Raw genomic sequence first — 24,262 nt, 5'->3', positions numbered from 1 at the left:
GGATGCAGGAAGAAAACTTCCTGGATCTAAAAATACGACTTGCACAGGCCAGCCGAGCCTTACATAAACAAAAGCATTCGTTGCGGACGACGGGAAAGCGCGCGCGAACGCAGCTCGCGAAGGTTCGATACCGGCGAGCAAAACCTGGACTCCGACTCGGCTCGTCGACACCGCTGTGCTCTCCTGGCTGCTGCTCTTCGCGCCCGCGCACTCACGCGAACCGACCACTGGTCGTACCTTCGTCTTCTGCTTGAGAAACCTGCTGATCCTGGCGATGGGATTGGGCACCTTGTGCTTGGGCATCTTGCTGGCGTCGCTCTCGCTCTTGGAGCGTGCCCCGAGTTTGGGATTCGCGCTGCTGCCCGCCGTCGCCGTGGCTGAAGATTCGCACTGGTCTCGACCGCGGAGGGAAAAGCGCGCTTACATGTCACTGACGCGGGCGCGGATGAGAGCCACAGCGTTGCGCGCGCGACGTGTTGCCCGAGGAGCGGAGAAACGATGACTAGGAGCGCGCGGCCAAAGTCGCACTGAACGCGCTCAGAGCGCCGCGAGCATTCATATAGAAGCGACCACGACGACGACGACGACGACGACGACGACGACGACGACGACGACGACGACGACGACGACGACGACGACGACGACGACGACGACGACGACGACGACGACGACGACGACGACGACGACGACGACGACGACGACGACGACGACGACGACGACGACGACGACGACGACGACGACGACGACGACGACGACGACGACGACGACGACGACGACGACGACGACGACGACGACGACGACGACGACGACGACGACGACGACGACGACGACGACGACGACGCACCTCCAACTGCGCAGCACGTGCCGAGCTCTCTCTCTCTCTCTCTCTCTCTCTCGCGCTCTGCTTTCATCGTCTGCATAGGGCGCTTCACCGATGGCACGCCTACTCTCGACCTTTCCCTTTTTTTCATGGGCACGTTACAGCGGCGCCGTGCAATCAAGGCTTTTGGAAATACCCTGTCGTATCTGATAATGCACGTCGAAGATAACCGCGCTTACTCGACTGAGCGTTGATTGGCGTCGATTGTTTTTGCCAAAAAGCCGCGCGTACGCGTAGCTCGCGGGCTAGAATCGGATGATCGACGCGCGGGCAGCGTGCGTCTGGTCGCGCGACGAGGTACGCGATCGGCCGAGAGAGGTGCCGGCGTGTCAATTGAAACCGGATAAACGGAGATAAGCAGGCGCTTGGCTTTGGCGGCCAGGTCGCGGCGGAGCGGAGGCGATAACGATTGGACGATACCCGAAAACAAAAAAATGGTAAGGCTTATTTTTAGCCGACGCTCATAAACAGCCACTTGTCGATATAATTCCTCATTATACGCGCTCCCTATCTAATCGCTATTTGTTTAACGTTCACGGCGCGCACGACATAACTAATTACTCATCGGGAGTCAACAGAACAGATCATCGTTCGAATTGGCCCGTCGATTACTCAGGCACCCAGGGAAATGCAAACGACATGCGGAGGATCGCGAGGTCCGGCGGCCCGGGGGCCAATTTTCGTCGGCTCTTTCCGAGTCGCCCGCTGCCCGTCGTCTCTTCTTTGATTGATCGTCGCGTCTGACTCGCTCGTCGCCTCTCGTTGCGCAAGACCTCGCGCGCACGAGCTTTCCACCGTATGCCAAGTCGCAGGCGCGATGCGCGCAGAGGCTCGTCGGCGCGAGCCAATGCCCAGATGGCGGACGTTCGGTCGGCGGCGGTCGAAGAAAAGCAGACAATCGACGGGGGGAGGGGCGAAGAGAAGGGAGTGCTCTCCGTTATCCTCGAGAAGCCGAGATGAACATTCGAGCGGTCGGGCGGCGACTCGCCGAGTCCGAGCGGACATATAAATAAAAAGTGGCCGGCAGGGAAACCGGCCAACCAGCGGCGACTCCCTCCGCGCGCTCGACTTGTTGCGATCTGGCTTACGTACGATTTGCCGCGCGCGCGTACGCACGTGCGCGATTCTCCCTTCGGCTTCTCGTTTGCGTCGCCTTGCCTCAGCGACGTTACGCAGCCACGACGGAGAAGGCTCTATTTTCGACTGCGTAAGCGGGCTGCTGCGTGTGCGGATCGGCAGGCGAAGAGAAGTCGAGAGCGGGGATAATGGACCGTACGGGAAGGCGTGTGCACGCGCGCACGGCCCAATTATCCAGGCAGTTGTTCAAGGTCGGAAGCGGCGCGTCCGCCAACTTTACGACGAGTCGCCGAGCGGCTGGAGAAGATAGCGGTGCAATCTGGCGATTCGGCCGGGAATCGCGCGAGTATTCGCCGAGCGAAAATCGTCGAGCGAGAGATCGTTCGGAAGGTCGGGTCGTGCGTTTCGGCGAGCAGGAAACGTTCGCAGTCGAAACGACGGGGTGGGGGAACGACGATGCGCAGATCTATCGAGCAAAGTTCGATTAAAGCGCGAGAGAGCGATGAAGCTACTCCCAGCGGCGCTTCCAACTTTTAGCAGCTCGCGCTTCGAAACGCGCTAAGCGGAATCGCGTGGCACGGCACGTATGCACAACGCGCACACCCAGCTGACATATACACACGAACAAACAGGGTGCTGCTGTCCAAACAAATATACGAGTCTACTGTCAGCGGCTGGCTGTGTGCAGATGTCTGTGTTTCGGTGCGCTGCATGCAATGCTTTATGAGTTGTACAGGTGCGCGCGACACATATTTTCGTTACTTTGATTAACACCACTACTCGCACGCTCCGACCATTTTTGCCCCTGCCGTACTGTGTGTTTGCTGTAATGTTGTTGCTATGTAGCTCCTGTTTCTATAAACTAATATCATGCATCGTTCGGACAGAATATGAAAAAAGTATGGTGTGTCGCTTAGACTACACTTGTATAACAGGTGAGGTGTACGTATATAGACACATCGACACTCAGAGAGAAATAACGAGATTGTTTTGTGGATTTGTATTTTGTTGCTGTTATTAGGTGTTGTTTGGGTTCTCTACCTCGGAGTCCTGGATCTGCTCGGAGTCAGCGGACGTGCTCGAGGTCTTCAGGATGGTGTAGAGCTTTACGTACGGAGCCTTGATCAGCTGTGATCAGTGGCGCACAAGTTTTTATCAATTTTTCGCTTTTCTCCTCAACTTTTCGTTCGAGATCTTGCTTCTACTTTCTTTCTTTGTAATTTTTTTGCTATGTCGCTCTATCGTTTGCGCCGAGACGAATATTTTTTTTTCGATGAGCGATTGCGTCATTAAAGGTTCTGTCACGACAACGAGAAGCATTCGCATAAAAGTATCGTCATTATATACCGAGCAATCATCGAGTTGAAAAGAAGCATATATCCTAGCCCATTGCGGCGAGCGATACAAAAAAAAATAAATAAAAGAGAGAAAAAACAATTGATCAAATTCATGGGTTTCGCTCGATTATCATCTCGTCCCGATCGACAAAGTCGTGACGAGCGAGTATTTGCAAAAAATTGCTCGAGAGGGGATCCTCGTAACGTACGAGGAGAGAGCTTCACAGAAGTTACGAGCCCAAAGCCAAGTGTGCAGCTGCGAATCCGTGCCAAGAAGGCTATTTTCGGGCCTCGCTCTCATGTGCTGCACGCGAGAATTCGTATGACTTGGCTGCGATGATTCGCGTTCGCGCGTACTTCTGGATAGCTCTGTCGAAATTCCCCAGCGGAAATCCCAATGGCATTGTTTTCCTTGCTAAGCGTGAGGCTTTCAACGTTTCGTTTACTTGGCATTCGCGACGAGATAAAAATAGAAGAAAAAAATCTCTTTCTAATGTATTGCGAGTATCGACTCGGTACACCAGATAATAAATATCGAATAATTTGAAATTTGTTGTTATTAAGAAACGAGCGACGAGAATATCTGACCGAGAATAATATAATTTACATTTGAAATCGAAACGTCAAAGAAAGATTGGCTTACCTCCCAAGATTCGCGAGTAAGCTCGCTGACTTGTTCACCAACTTTGCCTTCGGAATCCTTGCTTTCATCAGCGCCAGACTCGCCAGCCTCACCAGGTGTCAATTCGGGTGACAAGTCGGTATCGGTGTCCGACAGTATGTATCCCCTCTCACGCCACAGCTCCTCGTCGAGCTCACCGTACAACTGCGGCACCCACGCGTGAATGAACCTGTAAAGGTCGTCCACCCTGTGGCAAGTAAATAAAAAAATTTTAGCATACGCCGACTCTGGCGACGAGCTTTCTGTTTAGCAAGCGCATTATCGAGTGTGCACCTTGGATAAACATTACATTTTATTGCTCTGTGGGACAATAAAATTGTCGCTGCGCGCTACCGTTTACAAACAGTACTCATGACTTAGCTCGGTTAAATATCTACCGACGCGTGCGCTCCTTTTTTACAATGTACGCGTGAATCGCACGAGACGTCGAGATTATTCCACGTATATTACCTGATAATAATAACAATAATCACGAAAGTTGGAAAAAGAATACATTACCTCCGCGATATAAAAGGCATCGTGTGCCTCGCGACATTCGCCACGCTGGGTACGTAGTAATTAACAAATTGCGACATCGTGCCAAAAATGGCGCTCATCTTTAAAAATAGCTCGCCGAATTGACGATGCCCGAATCCAAGTTTTTCTCTTGTACACGCCGTCTGCTCGTGAGCTCAACAAGAGGCTGTAGCGCGTTGCCTCTGTATGCAGCGACGGCGAACACTTGGAATAAAGCGACGGCGATAAGCTGCGGCTGCAGCTGTACAGACATTCAAGAACACGTTGGCGACCGATAAGCGAGCGCGATAAAACCGCGAATCGTTTGCTGGCACGTCGTTGCTTTGGAATAGCTAAAAAAGCGGCGCGGAGTCCGCAATGGAAAAGCCAGCAAGGCACTGAGCGCTAACTAGGTGACCGTGTGTGCTATAGTGTGTATTACGCGTCACGTGAAAACGCGATAGAGCACGTGCTCGCGCAGCGCTCCATTCGCGCCTACCTCCGCTACGCACGATTTCCCGCTGATTTTTCAAAAGCAGACACCGAGAAAAAGTCGTTGAGATCGCTTGGCCAACTGCGTTTTCATCGAATTCTCGCCATCGCAATTATCGTCTCGCAAGCGCGACGAGCTCGAGTTATCCTTCTGTCTTCGGCGCTAGCAAAGCGAGAGTAGGACTTTCAAGTTACTATAATTAACTTGTTTTTGTTCGCGGGTTTCGCTAGTGTCTATAGTCTCATTTGGCAACGCTCGCCTTCTCTTCATCTTCTTCTTTTTCTTCTTCTTCTTATCCGATGGCGCTGATGTTTTTCGCGCGCGGTACGCGTGTTTCTCGAGCATATTATTAGCCTGACTCATGCCACGGTTATTTGCTAATGAATATTCACGATGAGTTATCGAACGGAAACAAAAGCGTGTGCGAAACTTCGAACGCTACCTGTTCCGCGGTATGCTGAACCAGTACTCCGGTCTGATTTTCTTTTTGCCATAGCTCATGATTGGCGTTGACCAGGGGATCTTCTTGTCCTTAGGTCTGCCGGTTCTTAATCTCAAGTATAATGGCGGGTCCTCGCAAGAGCGTGCTGGCCTCGGGATCAGCTCTGCAGAATTGAGACAACAGATTAGACACGGTTGCATGCATGCCAGCTTCAAGCAAATGGTATATTCCAAATGCGTTAACATAATCGTTTTCTTAACATTGTATTTACACAACGTAAAAAGTATTGTCTAGTCGATATCACAAAGAAAATAAATAGGTAAAATCATGTCATCATATGTATATATATTTACTAAGTGACACTAAATTTACTCCATATTCATTTCAAAATGCTCAAAATAAAGTCTTCATTCTCTGATTATGTCTTCTATTTTTAACGAAACTCAAAGAAATAAAAAAAGAAAATGACAAGCATTATAATCGAATATTGTTTGATGCATTATAATATATATATATATACACACATACACACACACACACTTCTCTAAGTCTGGGTTTTTTTATACAATTATTATCAATCAACATACATTGTCATAATACTGTACGTATATTCACAGCTGTAACAATAGAGCTACGAGGAAGCGTTTTAGAAATAAAAAGGAAACTCTGCAAATTAATTAACTGACTCAATGATGCGCTGTATCGCGCTCGACTAAGCGACAATGATTTTTTTGTTTGTCAGGCAGAGAGCAGTCAATCAACAAACTGTTTTGTTTGACAAACAAAAGTGAAAAAAAAAATAAAAATTATTACAGTCGACAAGCAAGATTCATTGCACTCTTACGCAATCATCGTTTCCTTTTTGCGCTATTACATTGATTGTGTTAAGTGATGAATGAATTACGACATATTGAGAAAATGCATCACGTGATTCTAAGAGTGATATTCAGGTACACTAGGAAAATACAAGAAGCTTTTGTGAAAACAAATGTCGGAGGAAAACTGAAATAGGCTACTCGTTGTGTATTTTTTTTTACAAAAAGCCCATCTACGGAAACTTCGTAATATGCACAAATTAATGTCGTAAAGCTAATAATAAGAAGCGTATAATGCAACAATATTTGACAGAACGAAAGTATATTGTGATTAAGCTAATTACATTATGAACCTACCGAGACCTTCGAGCTCGGGAAAATTAGGTGCTTGGACTAGAGGGACAACAAAAAGTTGATGATAATACAAGTATTATTATGATTTCAAATGATTTATAATACGCATTATGAATTCGGCTGAGCGTGTGTGTGAAATGTGACAATTATAATAATTTGGCACGAACTGAAAATCGATTTATGATGAATCCCGTGATGGTGTAGCCACGCGCAAGCATGCTAATGAAGATGAAAACGAGTTTTTTTTGTTTCCTTTCTCTTTAGTTTCTGTTTTTCGAATTTTAGACATATCAGCGGATTTCATAATGCTGAAAGAGACGTTCAATTTCGACGTGATGGAAAGCTTATCCTTATGATAAGCAGACAGCAAAAAAATTTTTGATCAATGCAATTTGGCGTGTATGAGTGTGTGCTCGCATGTCGACTCTCAACTAATTTGACAAAATAATTCTAGAACAATACAAGCCGGGAAAAATTCGAAAAAATGTCCACGCTCGGTTTTTTTTTCATCTGACAAAGGTAGATGAGTTGGAAACCACAAAATATATTAAAACACAAGTTTATGCCAATAATGCGAGCAAAAAAATACCGTCACAGCAAAAATATCGTACTTGTACAAACAGAAAAAACGTTATCTTTTGCTTGTCTCTGTTAATCCTATAATTTGACAAAAAGTAGTTTTTTTTCTTTGCAAGAAATCATATAATCGTGACAAGGGTTAAACACTCACTGTCAAAACTGACAAAAAGTTCAGGCATGTCATCGACTGATACCATACTACGATAGTCGAGGCGTGGTGGTGCTGTAGAAGTTTTGCCACCTCGATTACTATCGACACTACTGCTTCCCGACGAGTTCAGAGGTTGCTGCCTGATAAAAGTACCCACGGACGAGCGTCTGTAAAATGATGAACAAATATTAATACGTAAACTCCACAAACATTTGACAAATACTTTCAAAGCTACCAGCAGATAATCTTATAAACTTTTAATAATTGTATTGTCTCTTCTGGTAGCTTCAAGATATACACATAATCTGTATTCGACGACACTTAGAAGTTATGGCAAGGGCATTAAACATTCAAAATGGACAATAATTCTTTGGGTGCCAGGTTTATTCAGATAGATATCTATATAGACGTGTCTCGTGTACTTTTGTTGAATGCTGAAGAGATAATGTGTTATTATTTTATATATTTTTTTCGGTCATGTCTGTATTATAGAAGCGCAGGCAAGCTGTGAGAGACAGAGAATGACTTTGATTTTATCTATGCTGGTGTTAGAGTGACGCTGAAAAGGTGTCTGATGTAAGTTATACGATAAAGAGTTTACCGGCCCATCGAGTTTGCTCGCTTATTTTTTTGCTCATTTATTTGGCTATTCATTTTGATAAAAATATATTTTGTAGAATTGAAAGAAAAAAAATCTCTGGATAATGTGTAGTGGATAAAGATAATATTTGCACAGGTATAGTTTAGTTTCGTTTCGGTCTGCATTGAAAACAAATTATGAACAAAAAACTCGGATGAATCTGAATATCTTAACATATATATTTTTGTGAAGTTCATTACTAGTCTCGGATACAAGAAAACATTTACGTGATGCAACATCAAATGTTTACAATACACTCAAACTATTTTGAATATGTCTACATATCTTTCATCATATAACTACGATTAATCTTGCTCAGAGAATTTCACCAGAAAATGAGATAGCAATAATCAACTAGAACAACGTAAATCGAATGAATTTTTTAATAATTCAATAAATACTCTGAGCAAGATAATTATTTTCTGAATTATTTTATTATTTTAATGTGTAGTATAGATGGACAGAAAAGACTACACCATACGATTACAAGATAGCCAGATAGTTATAAAACGGTAAGTTACATAGTTGTTTCTGGGAGACATAAGTTATACATATATATTGGAGCAAAAAAATATTGAGTGAGACTATATAGTTGTTGGTTGAAGGGAGGGCACTGTAAACTCACCCGAAAACACCAACCGGACTCGGTGAGAATACGGGATTGTATGAGTCCTGCGATAGAGAAGAGGCGGTGAGTGGAGGTGTGCCTCCAGCTCGACCGCCGCTCTCTTCACTCGGAGTCTTAGCGAACAGGCCGGAACTAAAGTCACTCACCAAGTTGATCGGCGAGCTTTTATACGGCACAACATCCCCCAGACCATTCAATTAGTATTGTTAGTATTTTCGATTATTGATATGATTAAATGTTATGACGATCAAGTGGGTTTAAAGTTCATAGTCGTTATTTAATTTTCACATTCATCCAATTTGTTGTTGAACGCATGACTGATGAATGCTCTTGAAGCTCTAGTACGTATAATTAGCTTAAAATATGTATATTTACAATTTCACGTCGATAGTTAAAATGGGTTAAAAAAAACATGCTTTAAAAAATTGATACTGATCTAACAAAAAGTGCTGCCAAAAAACAAGGCGATTTGTATCTTTCAGCAGCTATGTTTAAAAAATTAAATTTAATTACAGAATAAGATTTAATAAGAGAGAAAAAGTTAATGTAAATACTATCTATGTACCTCGAGAAAACTTTACTGAACATGGAAGAGTGATGACTGTCAGCACTGTTCGGAAGACTTGACATTTTGTCTGACGGGGGCTTGCTATCTTCATCTTTGGAGTCTCCAGTTAAACCTTCCATCCAGGAAAGTGGGTATGATAATCGTTTCAACATCTAAAAGGAAAAATTATCATACAATTAACTAGTGACTTGTACGTATCAGTAAAACTTTCAAGAAGAATCTTAGCTAGCAACGCACTTTATTTTTACGCGTCTCGTGTTTGTCATCCTCCTTATGTTCTTCCTCCTTTTCTTGATGTTCCTCATTGTTACTGTCGAGGCTGAACGATACCGAACTGGCCTTCTTCCTGCCATTGATCGCCGAGTCGGTGTCTAGTATGTTTGACGTAACATTCGTGGGAGCAATCGTAATAGGTGGTACCCAGTCAGAAGAAAGGACAATATCCGCGTCGGAGTAGACCTTTTTCGCGGGTATAGGCTGCACTACTGGAAGAGGCGTATTGGGCTCGCGAATATCGATGCCCGAATCGTGGCACGACTGCTTGACTAGAGAGCCTTCTTCGTCTTCGGGAATGGCATTTGATTTCTCGGCCTGCAATAATGAAAAACGCGACTCAATTATACTGTTACGTGAATAGAGAGAAACTTGTTTGCAGTAATTTACTTTGTCTGAGTTTAAAGAATCCTGCTGCTCATCATCCACAGAAAACGAACATCTATCTTTGCTAGGAACTGCCCAGTGATGATCGAGCATTGAACGCCTGCGCTCTTCTAGAGTCCTGCTTGATTGACCTCCACATGTTTCGTCTTTGGTTGAATTTTCATTGTCCTTCTTCTTATCCTTATCTTTGGTTGATGTTTCATCCTGTAACAACAAAAATTAAACTCTTAAGTTTAACCGCTTATTATATTTACAGCAATTATATTTATATTATTAAATCAGCTATCAATTACTGATATACTTTTTTATCTTATAATAACACTTTAATTAGTTCTTAATTAGTTTCCTCGTATTTTATTTTAACAGATTGATATGTAGTTTTTGGCACATTATGCGTGGAGATTCGACTTTACGTATGCTAGAGAAATCGAGCCTGCTTAAAATCTCATCTCACACATGTACCAAAAAATAAAATTAGATACTTGTGCGAGAAAGAGATTTCTCCCTCGTATAGCTACTTCAACCACGCTTAGCCCGAACACAATTGTCTGAACGAGGTTGAAATTAGTTTTTCGGACTAATAAATATACTAGCATGACTTGAGTAACTAGTAAGTTGTAATACTGCCTTTTGATATCGAGAGATCAACATAATTTAATCTCAAATTTACGCAAGACAATAAGTTCATAATTTTCCTAGATTTTATCGGGATTTTTGTAGATAATTTTCCGTTTACTGTCAACACTTGTCAAATTTATTAAGAGTACTCAAGATAAAAAACTAATCAATAAAAGCACTTCAGGAAAGGTACTTGCAACGATTAGTAATTTTTGTTAATATTTTTCTGGCGTAAACAAATTTCTCGGTTTGTAATTAATGTAAAAAAAGAATGGTAATGACTGTTTTACAATAATATGGAACCATTTGAAAATACCAATAATAATATTTAAATTTCGAATTATCCAAGAACTTATTTTTCTTCGCAAATTCAATGAATAAGGTTGTGACACCATAAAATATCAGTAAAATTGAACGTACGTTAGAAAGATTAGGCGGGGTGATGAGATCCTTATCAAAGGCCTTGGGAAAAGCGTCGCCATCACGTTCAGCATTGCAGCTACAAATACTTTCGCTACCGTCGTCAACGACAAGCTCCGGAAAATTTTCGTCTTTGCTCGGTGGCGAAACACATTTGGCGCTACTCGGTTCTCCTGTTGTCGAATCTTGCGTTGACGCAGGTATCTCAGGTTTCTTCATGTAGTAAATCTCGGGCTTTTTATCCGGTTGGCCGGCATCCGTGTGGCCTACTCGCATGTGCGCTATGTCGTAATATATCGCTGCATTAACAATGAATTCCATTGGCGCGATCACACCGTACGACTCGGCACTGTGCTCGATCACCAGTGGATCTGACACGTTCGGATCGAACATTACGGCGTTTGGCGTTACCAGCAGCACACCACCGACGACACCCTGAAATATAATTAATCGTCTTCAATTGTAATGACAAAATACATTTGTAATTTCTGTTGAGTTTGTGATTCATGATAGCTATTTATAAATTTTATCAATACGTAAAAAATCAAACCGTCTGCTATTAAAAGCATGAAGTACCTTAAATTCTTTGAAATCGACAATTATATCTTTTTTCATAAATACTCGACTTAAGCAATTTGTAACAATTAAAAGCAAGCCATTATCAATCGTAAGTCTGGTATGATGTTATCATTATCAATCAATCACTCGATATGAATTATCAACTCGTGCAAACGTAAAATTAATCAATAATTATGCGGAGCAAAGAATGGCGTATTCACATTGTGATATTAAAATTAATATCTCATGTTATCTGTGCGACTTTGGTATTACGCGCAAGAAGAGCAGTAAGGAGAAAAACAGATAATTTATTTCGTGTTTACTCGGCGATATTGTTACTTCTACGAACGGAACAACAGAGTCATGTCCTCGACTTTGATTTTAGCATCAACTTCAAATAAGCACAATGAGGTAGAGAGAAAGAAAAATCGATCAAAACGTATATTACCTGTCCATCGGTTATGTGTCTGACTGTAATCTTGAGGAATCTTTCTTTGAAGTGATGAACACCTTCTCCCGTGGCATTAACGTTGCTGCCGAGTGGTGTTTTCACTCGCTCGTGGTGACCTGGCTTTGGCGACACTGGTCTTAGGTTATCTAGCAACTCTGTACAGAAAACCAACATCACAATTAGCAATCTGCACAACAGACTCTCGTTTACAATAAACCTACGCGTGCAAAATCGACTCATTCAGAGCGCCAAACAATTTTCCAGATGAGAATAATAATAGGAACGACAAAGTCGGCCGAGTCTCGCACGTAGCAACTGCACGCAGAGAGAAACCATGCCGACGAGGGAAGACCACGTGAGTCAAAAGTACTGGTAGTGGGGGATTTACCACCCCAAGCGCGCGATCAGCTGATCGAGCTTTCAGTTACCCACCCCTCCGTCATTTTCTTCTTCGGAAGCTCTACTGCGTCGTCCCAAATTTTTCGCGTGCAAACCCTGCTTTCCCATACCACAGCGGCGTCAAAGAAAAAAAATGGAGCTACTTGATGGGATTTGTCTCGCTTTTTTTTCGGGATGTGTAAGAAACTGTGATCGATTTTTCATTGTATAGAATGTGTCCGCGTTTTCGTGATGCTTCCATTTCTTTTATGAAGATTGATGATTACGTCGGAGGGTTTCGAAATTGAAAAAATACGTAAACGACAAGATGATGCATTAACTGTTACTCATTAATAAAACGAACTGATAATCCGAAGGTCGTTTGTACGTGCACTTCTCATCAATCAAACACGGATAAAGCTTATAATAAGTTAATCCACGAAGTACTCTGCAAAGCTGGATTTCAATTACATTACACACGACTAAACTTCGGTCAAAACGATCAGATGCAAATGTGTTTTTTTACCTTTCTCCTCGAGCGGCAAATCATCTTGTGCATCGTGTGCGCCTTCGGAGCCCGTGGACTCGGATTTGGCATCAGCAGACGCGGTTTCGCCTTTCTCCGGTACCCATAACTGCTGTCCAGGATAGATAAAAGAGCCGACCAATCTATTGAGCTTGCTAAGCTCTGATGGGGTCGTGTCGAAACGTGCTGCCACCGACGTCAAAGTATCTCGGTCTCCCACCTGAGTGCAACGACAAACATTTTAAAATATGAACTTTGCTTGCGACCACCGATAGACAATTTCACGGGTCGTCAATAATGCTCGAGCTAGTGCGTATCCTTCCCCTTGGTTTCTCTCGGGATGGAAACATCGTGTTCTATAGATTTCTTTCCTTGTTGTTCGTTACGTAAACTGATTAGGTTGTCAGTAACACGTGACTGCTGACGTTTGCAAATGAGCTTAGCCATTCTTCATTCGACAAAAGCGAAATTGACGGTTTGCAAACGCCTTCGTCAAATATTCGCGATGATATATCCAAGGTTTGATCGGCTGTCAAGCAGAAGGTCAAATTTCTCGCGCAAAATAAGAGCAAGAAAACAAGGCAGATTTCTCCATCTCGCAAATAAGTTGACTGACCGAAAATATGACACGGCGAAAGCTCGCGAGCGACGGGCTCATGCGTGACATTACATTGAGATTGAAATTTCAAGGTAGTGACGACAGCAGTATATCGTTGTATCAGTAAAAAAAACAATTGGCAAACGAAGAAAGGACGAAACGTAATTCTTATATGCGTGTGGTTCTTTACGATAATTTTTTTGCTCATTGTTTGGGTTAAAGAAAAGAGCTTAATCGTATTTCATGTACAATTGAAGCGACAGCTACATTAATAAAAGATTGAATGAAGGGGAACACATAACCTTCGATGGTAAAGAGTACTCGATGAATATGTGAATTTGCGCGTTGGTTATGCGCGAAAGAAAAAGAACGTCTTGCATTCGTAAATTTATTTTAATCGGTTTCCCTAGACTCGATTAAGCCTCGCGCGCTTTTAATCATAATTATGTGCCAAGCTTTCTCGCGATAATAGCAAAGTCTAGCGTTGGACCTAAGTTCGACAAGTGCGCGCAAAAGTCAGACTAATTTACAAATAAAACTGCTCTCAATCGTGGCTTGGCGCGCAGCTTCCGATTTGAAAGAGAGAGAGAGAGTGAGTGAGTGAGTGAGAGAGAGAGAGAAAGAACGCGCGAGTAGTCGCGTACGAACAAACAACGGCATCTACACACGCATACGCGAGCACGGAGCTGGTGTCGTAACCGTCGACACCGACGATTCAATTGGCTCATCGCGTAATCTGGACTTCCTCTGTCCCAGATACTCGCTAAATGGCCAATACACGTACGGACCCTTTTTTACATTGCGTCTAAATGCTTTCCTCGCTGGTACGTCCTGGTGGCTTTTCTCTGTCGTCCATTCGGAGGCTTCGTTTCGCTGTTCTTTTGAAATGGATGCGCGCGCGGACACCGATGCCCGACAGTTTATAGGCGCGCGGATAAACAAACGCAAAGTAAAACCACGCGATGGCAATCAAAGGCGATCAACGAGCTACGATTGCGTAAAAATAGCGTTTTCGCTGCGGCGTCGCTCCTTGTTTTCTCGCTCTCCACGCGCGCCCGATTCCTAATTGCTCGGTCATCGGAAAATCATTAATTCGCGCGGTCGACCAACCGCACGGTTCTTCTCGTGGCTCGGCGAGAGACCGCGCCAAAGTCGCGCGACCTACTTAGGCCTGACGAAATGCGTGGAGAGCGATCACGTCGGGCGACGCCTGTCGCGAGCGACTGATAGCGCCGGAAGGCGTCGGCCTTCTCGATCGAGCGAGCTTCGGGGATTAATCCGTCTGCGTAGGGCAGAGACGCGAACGTCGCGTTGCTGATTTCTCGGTCGTGTGTCGGGCGAAACCAGTTGGAAGAGGCTGACAATGCTGTTTTTCGCGTTCTGGAGGTCAGCTGTAATTTATGCCTCGGGCAACTGTGCGCGTCTCGTTTGCCACGTTACAATGTCATATCGACGATTGCCGCTCATTTCTCTCTCGCGAGACAGAGAGAGAGATGCTCAATTAGACCCACCGGTTTTCCTCGTTCGCGTTACAATGCCCGGTTCCCTCTCGGACGTCGTGGACAAGCGACGTTTTGTATTCGTCAAAGAACGCAAATAATGGCCCGAACGAGAGTCATTACGTACTCGCGGTCGCCTGTACGTATATAATCAAGACAAACGTCCGCGGCACGGATAGCCGCAGCGTCGGCAATTGATCATCGTGGCATTAGAGGCGATAAAGCAGCAAACGCACAAGCAGGGGATAAAGCCACGAAGGCCTAATCCTGGATTAGAAGGCACACAGTCGCGCTCGAATTTCCCCGGAGGCTCGCTCGCTTTTCGGTCACGCGCGCGTCTAAATAATCCCGCGCATAGGTGTTAGGTGGGGAAGTAGCAGCTCGGCCGATTCATCTCGCTGGGAAAAAGTAAGGAGAACGAAGAAAATATTAGGCAGTACAGAGTAGAGCGCGGGCGGGATCGGGCGTAACGAGCGCAAGAATGCCAGTGCGTTACGTGCACTCGCGGCGAGTTCTCGGCTTTTTCGCTGTCCTAAATGCGCGCGCCCGGTGATTTAGTTACCCTGCGCGGCGCGGCGTGAGAGGGCGGGAGGCGGAAACTAACCAATTTTGGCGATCAGCGGGTTTAATGCAACTCTGCGGCGATTAATTAATTAATAGGATGCTGCTGGTTAACGTTTATGCTCGAGCTCAGCGCAGTTGCCAGGCTCGGACGAGGGGCAAAAAAAATGTAACGACGTAGAGCCGGGCAGCGCTAGTTTCCATTAGCATGATTGTTCTCTCGTGTACGGCTTCGCGAGGGCGTATATTGATCTTCGCGTGGATGCGCGCAGGTTAGCGCTCTCTACTCTCCCCCTCATTGGTTTTAGCGTATTGACGAATGATCATTATCGTCGGACCGAACACACCACGCCTGATAATGATTGCGCCTAGTTCGTGAGAGAATTGTCGCCGTGAGCTTTTTTTAGTTTAATGAGATTTTTGCCCCCTTCCTTCGCGCGCGATTCGGATGCTTTATTTTTCAACGTTCGAAGCGAGCGGGACAACGCGCGTTTACAACGAAGAGAGAGAGAGAGAGAGAGAGAGAGAGAGAGAGAGAGAGAGAGAGAATCGGCTGTGGGCGTTCGCAGTGCGCACTTGGCAGCTTAGCGCGAGGAGAGCTTGCACTTTTCTCGCGCCGCGGCCTTCCTGCCGTCGCGATCATAAAAGCTCCGCACTCGCGTTCGCCCCGTTATTTATTAGCTCTATTATTAACGAGGCTAGACCACGCTGCTCTTGTTCCACTGGCACGACGCGTTGTTTTGACGCTCGGCCGAGCGTAATGAGTTGCCGTTGCTCGACTCTCGACGCAAATAATCAAAATAGCGAGAACAATCGAGGCTGCGCGAGACGCTCGCATGCATCGATGACAATCGCACACGCGCGGACGTGTTTCCGCGAACAAGTTTGATCATCTGTCCAAGCGGCACCAAGAAAAACTCGATTGGAAGTTCGCTTTGAGAACCAATAAAAATTGATGAAGGCAATTTGCAATTGGTATGGCCGGGAGATCCATCGACCGCGGCGCTCGCGAGACAATACAAGACTAACGGCAAACGTTTGCCTACGCGGAAGGAGGACAGCGACAGGCGGTCGACGGCAACACAGCCTTCGCGCATCGTATGACGGAAGAAGAGGAGCAGCGGACGGGCCAAACTCACCGTGTACTTGATGGTGTTGATTGGTTGGGACGATCGGCCGGACTTTTTCTCCTGCGAGCTTGAGCCATCCTTGCTCTCGTTATCGGAATCTGCAAAAACGCACAGTAGCAGTCATTATCTGTGTTTACTCTGCGTCGACAAAGTTCGCGCGCGCGCGCTCGCGAAGGGAAATGTTTCTTGTTCTTTCTCGCCGACGTTCGGCGTAAGCTTACACCGGCAAGGCTCGAGTGACTCGCTACCGACTACTGTTGTCTCGTGCTCGCCGCTGACTCGACGTTTTCATTCTATTTTTTTCTCCTCGAGGGCGAATCAACTGCGTAATTTCCGTCGATTGCATCAGTTGCTCATATTAATTGCCAAACCGTTACACGAAGCGTGCCTGCTCGGAAAGCTCACAGAGTACTGTACGTTGCAATCACACCAACGATATTCCGCGATAGATCGATCGCGCGTGTCCGACGTTTTTTTTTCGGTTTCGAGTGCACCACAATCGCGCGGACGAATCATGACCAAACCGAACTCCGGGAAAAAGTGTTAGCTAGAGGGGTTGCTTGTAGTAAGCGGCTTCGAGGCTAGGGAGCGCTTTTACGGCTAGCGCTGCGCGGAGAGTTTTGAAAGATACTTTTGGTAAAAAGGAAAAGTAAAGAGAGAGAGAGAGGTAGAGAACCGCCTGTAACCAACCTGTGGCTGGCTGAAAAAATCAATCAATAAACAAAGAGCGCCAATTTGCTATTGAAAGCATTGGAACTTGACAGTGACTGGAGCGCATTGCGCCCTGGGAATTTACGACTAACCGAGCTATTAACGCTCGTACACTTTCAGTTTCTTGAAAGAGAATTCCTCGACTGTTTTGACTTTTAGACAAACAGCGTCGTGGCAGCGAGACGTTTGTATAACTTATACAGTGTTTTTTCTTCGAACGCTGATAAACTGACTTTTGTTATCAGCTTCACTCTATACTTCGTCGCTTTTTTTTTTAAATTATTTGCACGTTGGTTTCAAGTTTTATGCGAGGTTTATCCTCAAACCGTATCAAATGTTATTTCACAGTTCGCTATTATTAGTTAACTGATGGTAACTTAGATTTGAAAATTAATATAGCTTGAATATAAAACTTCAGTGCAGCCGAGGTATAAAAAAACTTATGAACCAATTGCAACAAAAGTTTAAACGGGAATTACTCTTATGGTTCAAAAATAAGGTTTCGCTAAAAAATTTTAATATTCAAAGTCTACTTTCAAGTGTATTTAACACGCGCACTGATAAGCCTCACTTAAATATCCATCATCAAACATCGAAATCTACGTTATCAGCAACTGAAGTCAACCGAAAGTTAAAAAAAAAAAATAGATACACCCAGCGAGTGACGCGTATCATCGATATCATTCGCATATAATTCTAGGATCGATATCCGTTAATAGCACCTTCTTTAGCAGCGAAATAAATCACGTAATCTTTCCATTCCTTGGTGAAAATTTTGACTTTACACCTATCCAGCGGTGCAGACAGGAGACTCCACTCGGACGCGGTAATGGGGAACTCCATCGATGGAGTATCGGGAACAACCGACGATTGCGATTCACTTGACATCTTGGCTTCGACTGTGGACTGTTCCATTGTAGTATACGCGAATTTTGCTCTGTTATCGCCACTATTTAATCATCGTTTCCGTCCGCGAGAGGGGATTCTCTTGAAGTCCCCATGCTATTGTCCATGTCCATACTAACTGCAATACGGAGGTCAACGCGGGAGCTTGGCGAGGCGCGCAGAGCAATTGCACCTGTTTACTACAAACTGAATGCTTTCGACAGGTGCAACACAATGGATTTACATCAACGACTGGACATGTCGCAGAGAAAGCCAGTTTTTCAAAACTTTAGCAACAACGAACTACTCGTCGTTCTCCAAATCTTGGCTTTTACGGCGACACGCACAAGCTCGCTCGGCAAATAACCGGTTCTTCTATAGGCATGCGCACGCACACATACGCGCACACGCACACGCTTGCTCGAGAACTTTCGCAAAATGTCTGTCGGCTCGCGCGCTCGCGTCAACATACCACAATCACTTTGTACGTGTACACTGATCGCGAGAGCAAACGATACGTATTGCAAGTGACGAGAAACTGGATCGGCGCTCGTCGTGAGAGAGTGAGTGAGTAAGTGATCGAGAAAGAGAGAGAGTGAGAGAGAGAGAGAGAGAGAGAGAGAAAAAGAGAGAGAGAAAGAGAGACACGGCTGCGACCACGACCGCCGGTCGAACCAACGACGAACCGCGGAATCAGCGCGCTGCACGAAACGTCTCGACTTGCGCAGGCAACAAACAAAGTAACGAGAAAACGTAAAGAATCCTTGCTTATTGCTGCGCAGGCGCGATACATCGAGATGGCGCTGCTGCTGCTAGACTTGCAGGTTCGGGCTGAGCGAACGCGAGCGCTGGTTGCAGATAAAACATTGTACATATACATATTTTCATACTACTTTACCCTCTGTGAAGAAATCACGCGAGGACTTGACGTTGCGAGAGAAAATTTTGAAACACTCCTGCTTTCTCGAGCCTGCGTAAATCGAATCCTCGCGAGTGCGCGGACCGATGAAAAACAAAACGCGCTCGTTCATTCATTGCTGGTATCGCTTCTTTTCTTCTATTTTTTCCGTTCGATCCAAAATGATTGTTAAGTCGGCAGGCCGACAGGGCTGCGTTGTTGCCGTAAATTAATTTGAAATGAATCCGCGCTGAAATCCGTTAACAACGAAAAGGTTCTGCTGTAATCGTTGATTGGCAAATAATAATTCGGTCGAGCGAACCGCGAGGCTGCGAGCGTGGCAGATATCAATCAAAACTTTCGAAGAGAGAGTTATTATTACATTGGCGGAATACACGTGCGGCGTCGGAAGTTTCACCTCGTGACGCAAATGTAATAGCCCGCCCGCGATACAATACGGCAACGCGCGCCGTACATTATCCGCGTTATCGTCTGATATAATTGACGGGGAGTGGACGTTTTACGCGACACAACTGTTCCGACTATTGCAAAGCTGATAAGGTCTGATGTTTTCGCGCTCGGTCGCGCGATATTGATTCGATATAATAAAGAAGAAAGTGAAAAAACGAGCTTCAGCGTCGTTTGTCAAAAATGAACAGAGAAAAAATGATTCGGATTCGGTTTCGGGCTGAAAACAAAAAATAATAATTTGGGCGACCTCGCGTATCGGTTAGCGTCGCGCGCGCGTTTATAAGTCACTCACGGCGTTCCGGCGGCAGCTCCCGTTGATTGATCGTCGCGGATCATCAAAGCGTTATTGCGTCACCCTCGCGCCGCGAAAGTAGGAACGCGCGCCTCCAGATCGACGGGGAGAGAGCTTTGATTTTTCTTCTTCGTTCGCGTAGGAGCGTCGGCGCAAAGACAATCGCTGCACTGGGAGTTTGCACGGAATCGCAAGCCAATTCGAGGAAACAAGCTACTTTGCGCGAACGTGCAACGCATACCGCCTCGCAGAAGCGAAGCCTGGCCGGCTTAATTATTCGCGCTCGGGTGCATGCTCCCGAGTCGCGAAGTAATATTTTCAAATATGAAGCAGTCGGCGCGGATTATACCGAATGCTCTTTTCCGGGAATGCCAAAGTGCAACGAGAAAAAAAACACATGGCGAGCACATATGTGTCTCAAGTCAGATGTTTACCCTTTATAGCATCCGCACATGCGATCGATCTCTCTGTCTTTGTGTGCGCGCACACGTATATAAGCGTTTGATATCGACGTTCGTGATTATTTAGCGCGGAAAAGCAGTCGACGACGTGCAAAGGCTCGCATCGTACCAACGAGAGCAAACACCGTAGGCGTTAAGTGCGGGAGGCGCGCGCGTCGCTGCTGTTCCAAGGAACTTTTCGTATTGCCGAAAAATGAGTCAGACGCGCGCAATGTCCTCACCGCGCGACGCAACCGTTCGAATATGTTATGTCGCTCTAGTTAAGACTAAAGTAAGTCAATGCAATGCAATTAAAGTGAAACTGTCGTGGTCGTCGCGCGTTCAACCTTCGGACACACGCGCGCGCGACGTACACCTTGTCGATATTCATTTGCGCGCGATGCTCATCGCGTTCCCCTCGTCGTCGACTATCGATTATGAATTCCAGGATAAAGCTTTCCCAGAGCGAGGAGGCCGTCGGAGGACGCGACTTGCCGCTCGCTTCTCGACCGGTCTTGTGGGACGCGTGCACCTACCTCTGGAGAGTTTGTCGATGGACTCGAAGCGACCCTCGACCTTGTTGCGCAGCGAGTCCAAGTCGAACGGCGCTGCGAACCCATGGTCCACGCTACGACTCTTGCTCCTGCAAATACAAATGCGTTCGGGATTTTAGACATGTGCCTTCGTGAGAGTCACAAAATCGATTAATAATATTAGTCTTCTCTATCTACAGATTTTCTCGGGAAGAGCCGTTGTTTATTATTTATTCCATTAGTAGATAGATTTGTCTTAATTCTGTAAGATTAAACTCAGATTGGTGTATAGATCCTTGCATATATATAGATGCCAAGGCCAGTGGTATACATCACGCGCCGAAGTATCGGCAAATCAATACTATAAGATAATAATTTTTGTAAAAAACGTGTGCTCGAAAGCCTTGACTCCGTGCGACGACTGAAAAGATGACGTTTGGATGTTAATGCTAAAAGTATGCGCAGTTATAAAAAACAATCATGATTGTACGAAGCGTTACTACTAAATACGCACTGTCTAGATGTTTTCATGCGGTGCGTCATGTCAGAAAAAATTTTTAGAAGAAAGCCATGCCATCAATTACCATGCGAAAAATACTTAAAAAGACTAATGATTCGAATTTAAAATTTAGTATACGATTCTTTCGTTGTGGTTTGGAGTGAGTGTTGTAGATTGTGGTGTGCTTGTGTGTGACAGAGAGAGAGAGAGAGAGAGAGAGAGAGAGAGAGAGAGAGAGAGAGAGAGAGAGAGAGAGAGAGAGAGTGAGTGAAAAAAAAAATACATGACAAACCTGAAGTAAGAGCTGAGATTCTCCGTAGATCTGGTGGTTGCTACATCAGTGGACATGCGTCGTGACCTGTTCGTTCGTTTATCCAACAACAAAACGAAAACCAAAAGAGAAAAAAAATGGATGAATAAAAAAAATAAAGAAATACGTGAAAAACATGCAATTAATATAGGTGCCAAACGAAATTTTAAGAATAATACGCATCGCAAAGAAATGGTATAGAGCAAAAATAAACGATGATACGTCTAAATGACATATATATGTAGCAACCATATCTAATAGAAATAATAATAAAATGTATTCTCGTTAATGTGGGCGATTGTCTTACGGCGATAATGACGAATATGATGCACAAACACAAAGGGGGTTCAGCTCCTTTTTTCGATCGGCTAATTAGGTAACATGTAATTACGTGTATGAACACTTAGCGCACCTAATTGGATCCCGGGCGCGGAACACAAACGAAAATCCGCGCAGGCAGCGTTCGAGATAATTTAATTAGCCGATCGCGCGGGCGAGAAAACAAAAGTAACAAGAAAAATAAAAGAGAAGCGGCGAAAATAGACGTGACGAGCGACAGAGCGCACTGCCGAGTGAAACATTTCAATTGCTGGCGTCCCGAGGATAAATCAGGAAGGCGCTCGTCGCGGAATCCATTACGAGCTGCCTGCGCCCGAAAACTCGTCGCTCGTCGCCGCTTCGCGCGGCGTCAGCGCGGAAAAGCTCGTCGCTGCCGGCCAGAAATACGATTGGCGAAGCGCAAATAAGGCAATCTCGAGGAGCGAGGCAACGAGATTTCCTCGCGCGACAGGGACGCAGCGAGCGATCGACCAAAAGCAATATCTTACATTGTTTCATTGACACGCGGTACTTCTATAAGTTACGTGTTAAATTTTCCTACGACGACCGCAGCTCTTCCACGCTCGGTCGATTTTCCGCTTCGCATTGGTGCAGGCGCGCGAACGGAGCTGCCGTGCGGCTTCCATAAATTGGCGCGAAAGGTGTGCGCTTCCCAGACGCGCGGTAATGTGCGCGCTTTTATTTATTCTTTCCGACGATAGACCCGCGTCGCCGAAAAAGTCATTTGTAAACTTGACAGCGCTCCGAAACTACACGCTCCTCGTCAAGGTTGCTGCGTCCGAATGCAAGGAAAACATCGTCGGAACGACTGAATTCGGAGCGCCGAAATCGCGCGATGTTTTCGCAGGCGGAGGTGAGCAAGGAAAATTCGCGCGAGCGGGATTCCAACGAGTCTGCTGGACGCGATCGCTCGTTCGTTGCCGATAGTTCCTCGACGCAGCGATAGAAGCCGATCGTTGGCAGTTGAGAAAAAAAAGCGCAATTCTAGAAGCGCGCGCTCGGAACGTGCAGGCGAAACGGCCGGATCATTCAAATTAATCGCAAGTGAATTAAAGCGTATTGCAGGTCAACGTAGCAGCAGCAGCAGCAGCAGCAGCAGCGGCAGCGACGTTGGCATGTCATTGCGTAACGAGCTGGGCCTTTTAATTGAAACCTGCCTCTGCGGCACGCGAGCGCGAGAGAGTCGGCGCAACGACAAATTCACGTGGAAAAAAAAAATATACGCAATTGTCTACTCGTCGTTGGGAAATCGTTGTTGCGCGTCACTCGCTTCGCGTGCGTATTCTTTCTCTCGCACGGACGTCGCAGCGCGCACCGTAAACAAACCAGCGCATCAGGCATCGCGAATTCGACGACGCCGCCACCGCCGCTGCTTGTTTTTCCGTGGCGGCCACCATCTGTAACGTGACCAGGCGCACGTTGCGTGAAAGCGCGTTGCGATACGTGCAGGCGCGCGTCCTCGGCCAGAGAGAAAGGAGTTGACCGGACTCCGAGAGAGCGAGAATTGGCCTGTGCAGCGGCGTTCGGAACAAGAGGTCGTTTGCCGATGCAACCGCCGAGCGATTCGCCGTGTCGAGCTCGACACTGCGATCGCCATTCATTTATCGACGCTTGACTTACGTAGGGCGTCTTCGAACAGACGGCGCGATCAGAGGCCTCGAGGAGCGTTTCCAATTACAAGACGATCCGGATGCGCGCGGGGGAGCGGATTTCGGCGAGGCTACTCGGTAACACTGACTGCGACATGGATTTCCGGCGGCCGACCTCGTCGGCGAGCACCGCAAGCTGTACACCGGTACACATACGTGACGACCTCGTATCTCTCGCGCGGAAAGAAGCGGTTCATTGCCTTTCTCTCTCCCTCTCGTCGCCTCTTTGTTCGGCTTTACGGAAATCGTTGGCGATGCTCACCTGTGCGCGCGCGAAAACACTCCAAGTGACTCATCGTCGCTTGCGTGCACGTACGTGCAACGAGCCCCGGCATCGATCTATTTTCGCACATCATCTTCGCGCGTCGCCGATAATGACGATCAAATATGCATGAGCGATTCTCGCAACAAATAACTCGACACTGGTGAATATTCAAGGCGCGCGTGTAGGCAGCGCGTCTGTCGTGTCATTAATTCTTTTCAAATTTCAAATCGCGAATCGAGCAGCGCGGCTTGTGGACGAGAGATAAAAAAAAAATTGAAAAACACGTCCGCGAAAATTTGATTTGCGAAGACGACGCTCGCTCGCTCGCTCTCTCTCTCTCTCTCTCTCTCTCTCTCTCTCTCTCTCTCTTGCCATATTTTACGTGTCTCGTTTGAATAATCCACGCGCGCATCCCAGAAAATTGCGCGGA

At 46.0% G+C, this 24,262-nt stretch overlaps 1 protein-coding gene across 12 annotated transcripts in view; it reads right to left on the bottom strand.

The window, feature by feature from the left end:
* Positions 1 to 24,262, bottom strand: part of LOC131670791 (oxidation resistance protein 1) — a 63,888-nt gene that overhangs the window by 5,430 nt on the left and 34,196 nt on the right. For 4 of the 12 annotated variants that reach the window (XM_058946712.1, XM_058946707.1, XM_058946714.1 and 1 more), the window contains 14 exons: positions 21,562 to 21,627; positions 20,774 to 20,880; positions 16,550 to 16,638; positions 12,753 to 12,972; positions 11,846 to 12,003; positions 10,840 to 11,274; positions 9,805 to 10,005; positions 9,379 to 9,732; positions 9,139 to 9,293; positions 8,571 to 8,735; positions 7,306 to 7,472; positions 5,407 to 5,569; positions 3,938 to 4,163; positions 2,999 to 3,085 (listed from right to left, as the gene is read on the bottom strand). In XM_058946712.1, coding sequence (XP_058802695.1) covers positions 2,999 to 3,085; positions 3,938 to 4,163; positions 5,407 to 5,569; positions 7,306 to 7,472; positions 8,571 to 8,735; positions 9,139 to 9,293; positions 9,379 to 9,732; positions 9,805 to 10,005; positions 10,840 to 11,274; positions 11,846 to 12,003; positions 12,753 to 12,972; positions 16,550 to 16,638; positions 20,774 to 20,880; positions 21,562 to 21,627 — 2,593 coding nt within the window. Of the gene's footprint in view, positions 1 to 2,998; positions 3,086 to 3,937; positions 4,164 to 5,406; positions 5,570 to 7,305; positions 7,473 to 8,570; positions 8,736 to 9,138; positions 9,294 to 9,378; positions 9,733 to 9,804; positions 10,006 to 10,839; positions 11,275 to 11,845; positions 12,004 to 12,752; positions 12,973 to 16,549; positions 16,639 to 17,973; positions 18,804 to 20,773; positions 20,881 to 21,561; positions 21,628 to 24,262 lie in introns of those variants that run through there. The other 8 variants (XM_058946715.1, XM_058946711.1, XM_058946716.1 and 5 more) reach the window with 5 other exon arrangements.

Source organism: Phymastichus coffea, unplaced genomic scaffold (genome assembly GCF_024137745.1).
Source record: "Phymastichus coffea isolate CEN01 unplaced genomic scaffold, Cenicafe_Pcof_1.1 PCOF00116, whole genome shotgun sequence".
NCBI classification, from domain to species: domain Eukaryota; kingdom Metazoa; phylum Arthropoda; class Insecta; order Hymenoptera; family Eulophidae; genus Phymastichus; species Phymastichus coffea.
Note: the sequence above shows the minus strand (reverse complement) of the source record. Positions and strands in the feature narration are given on the sequence as shown.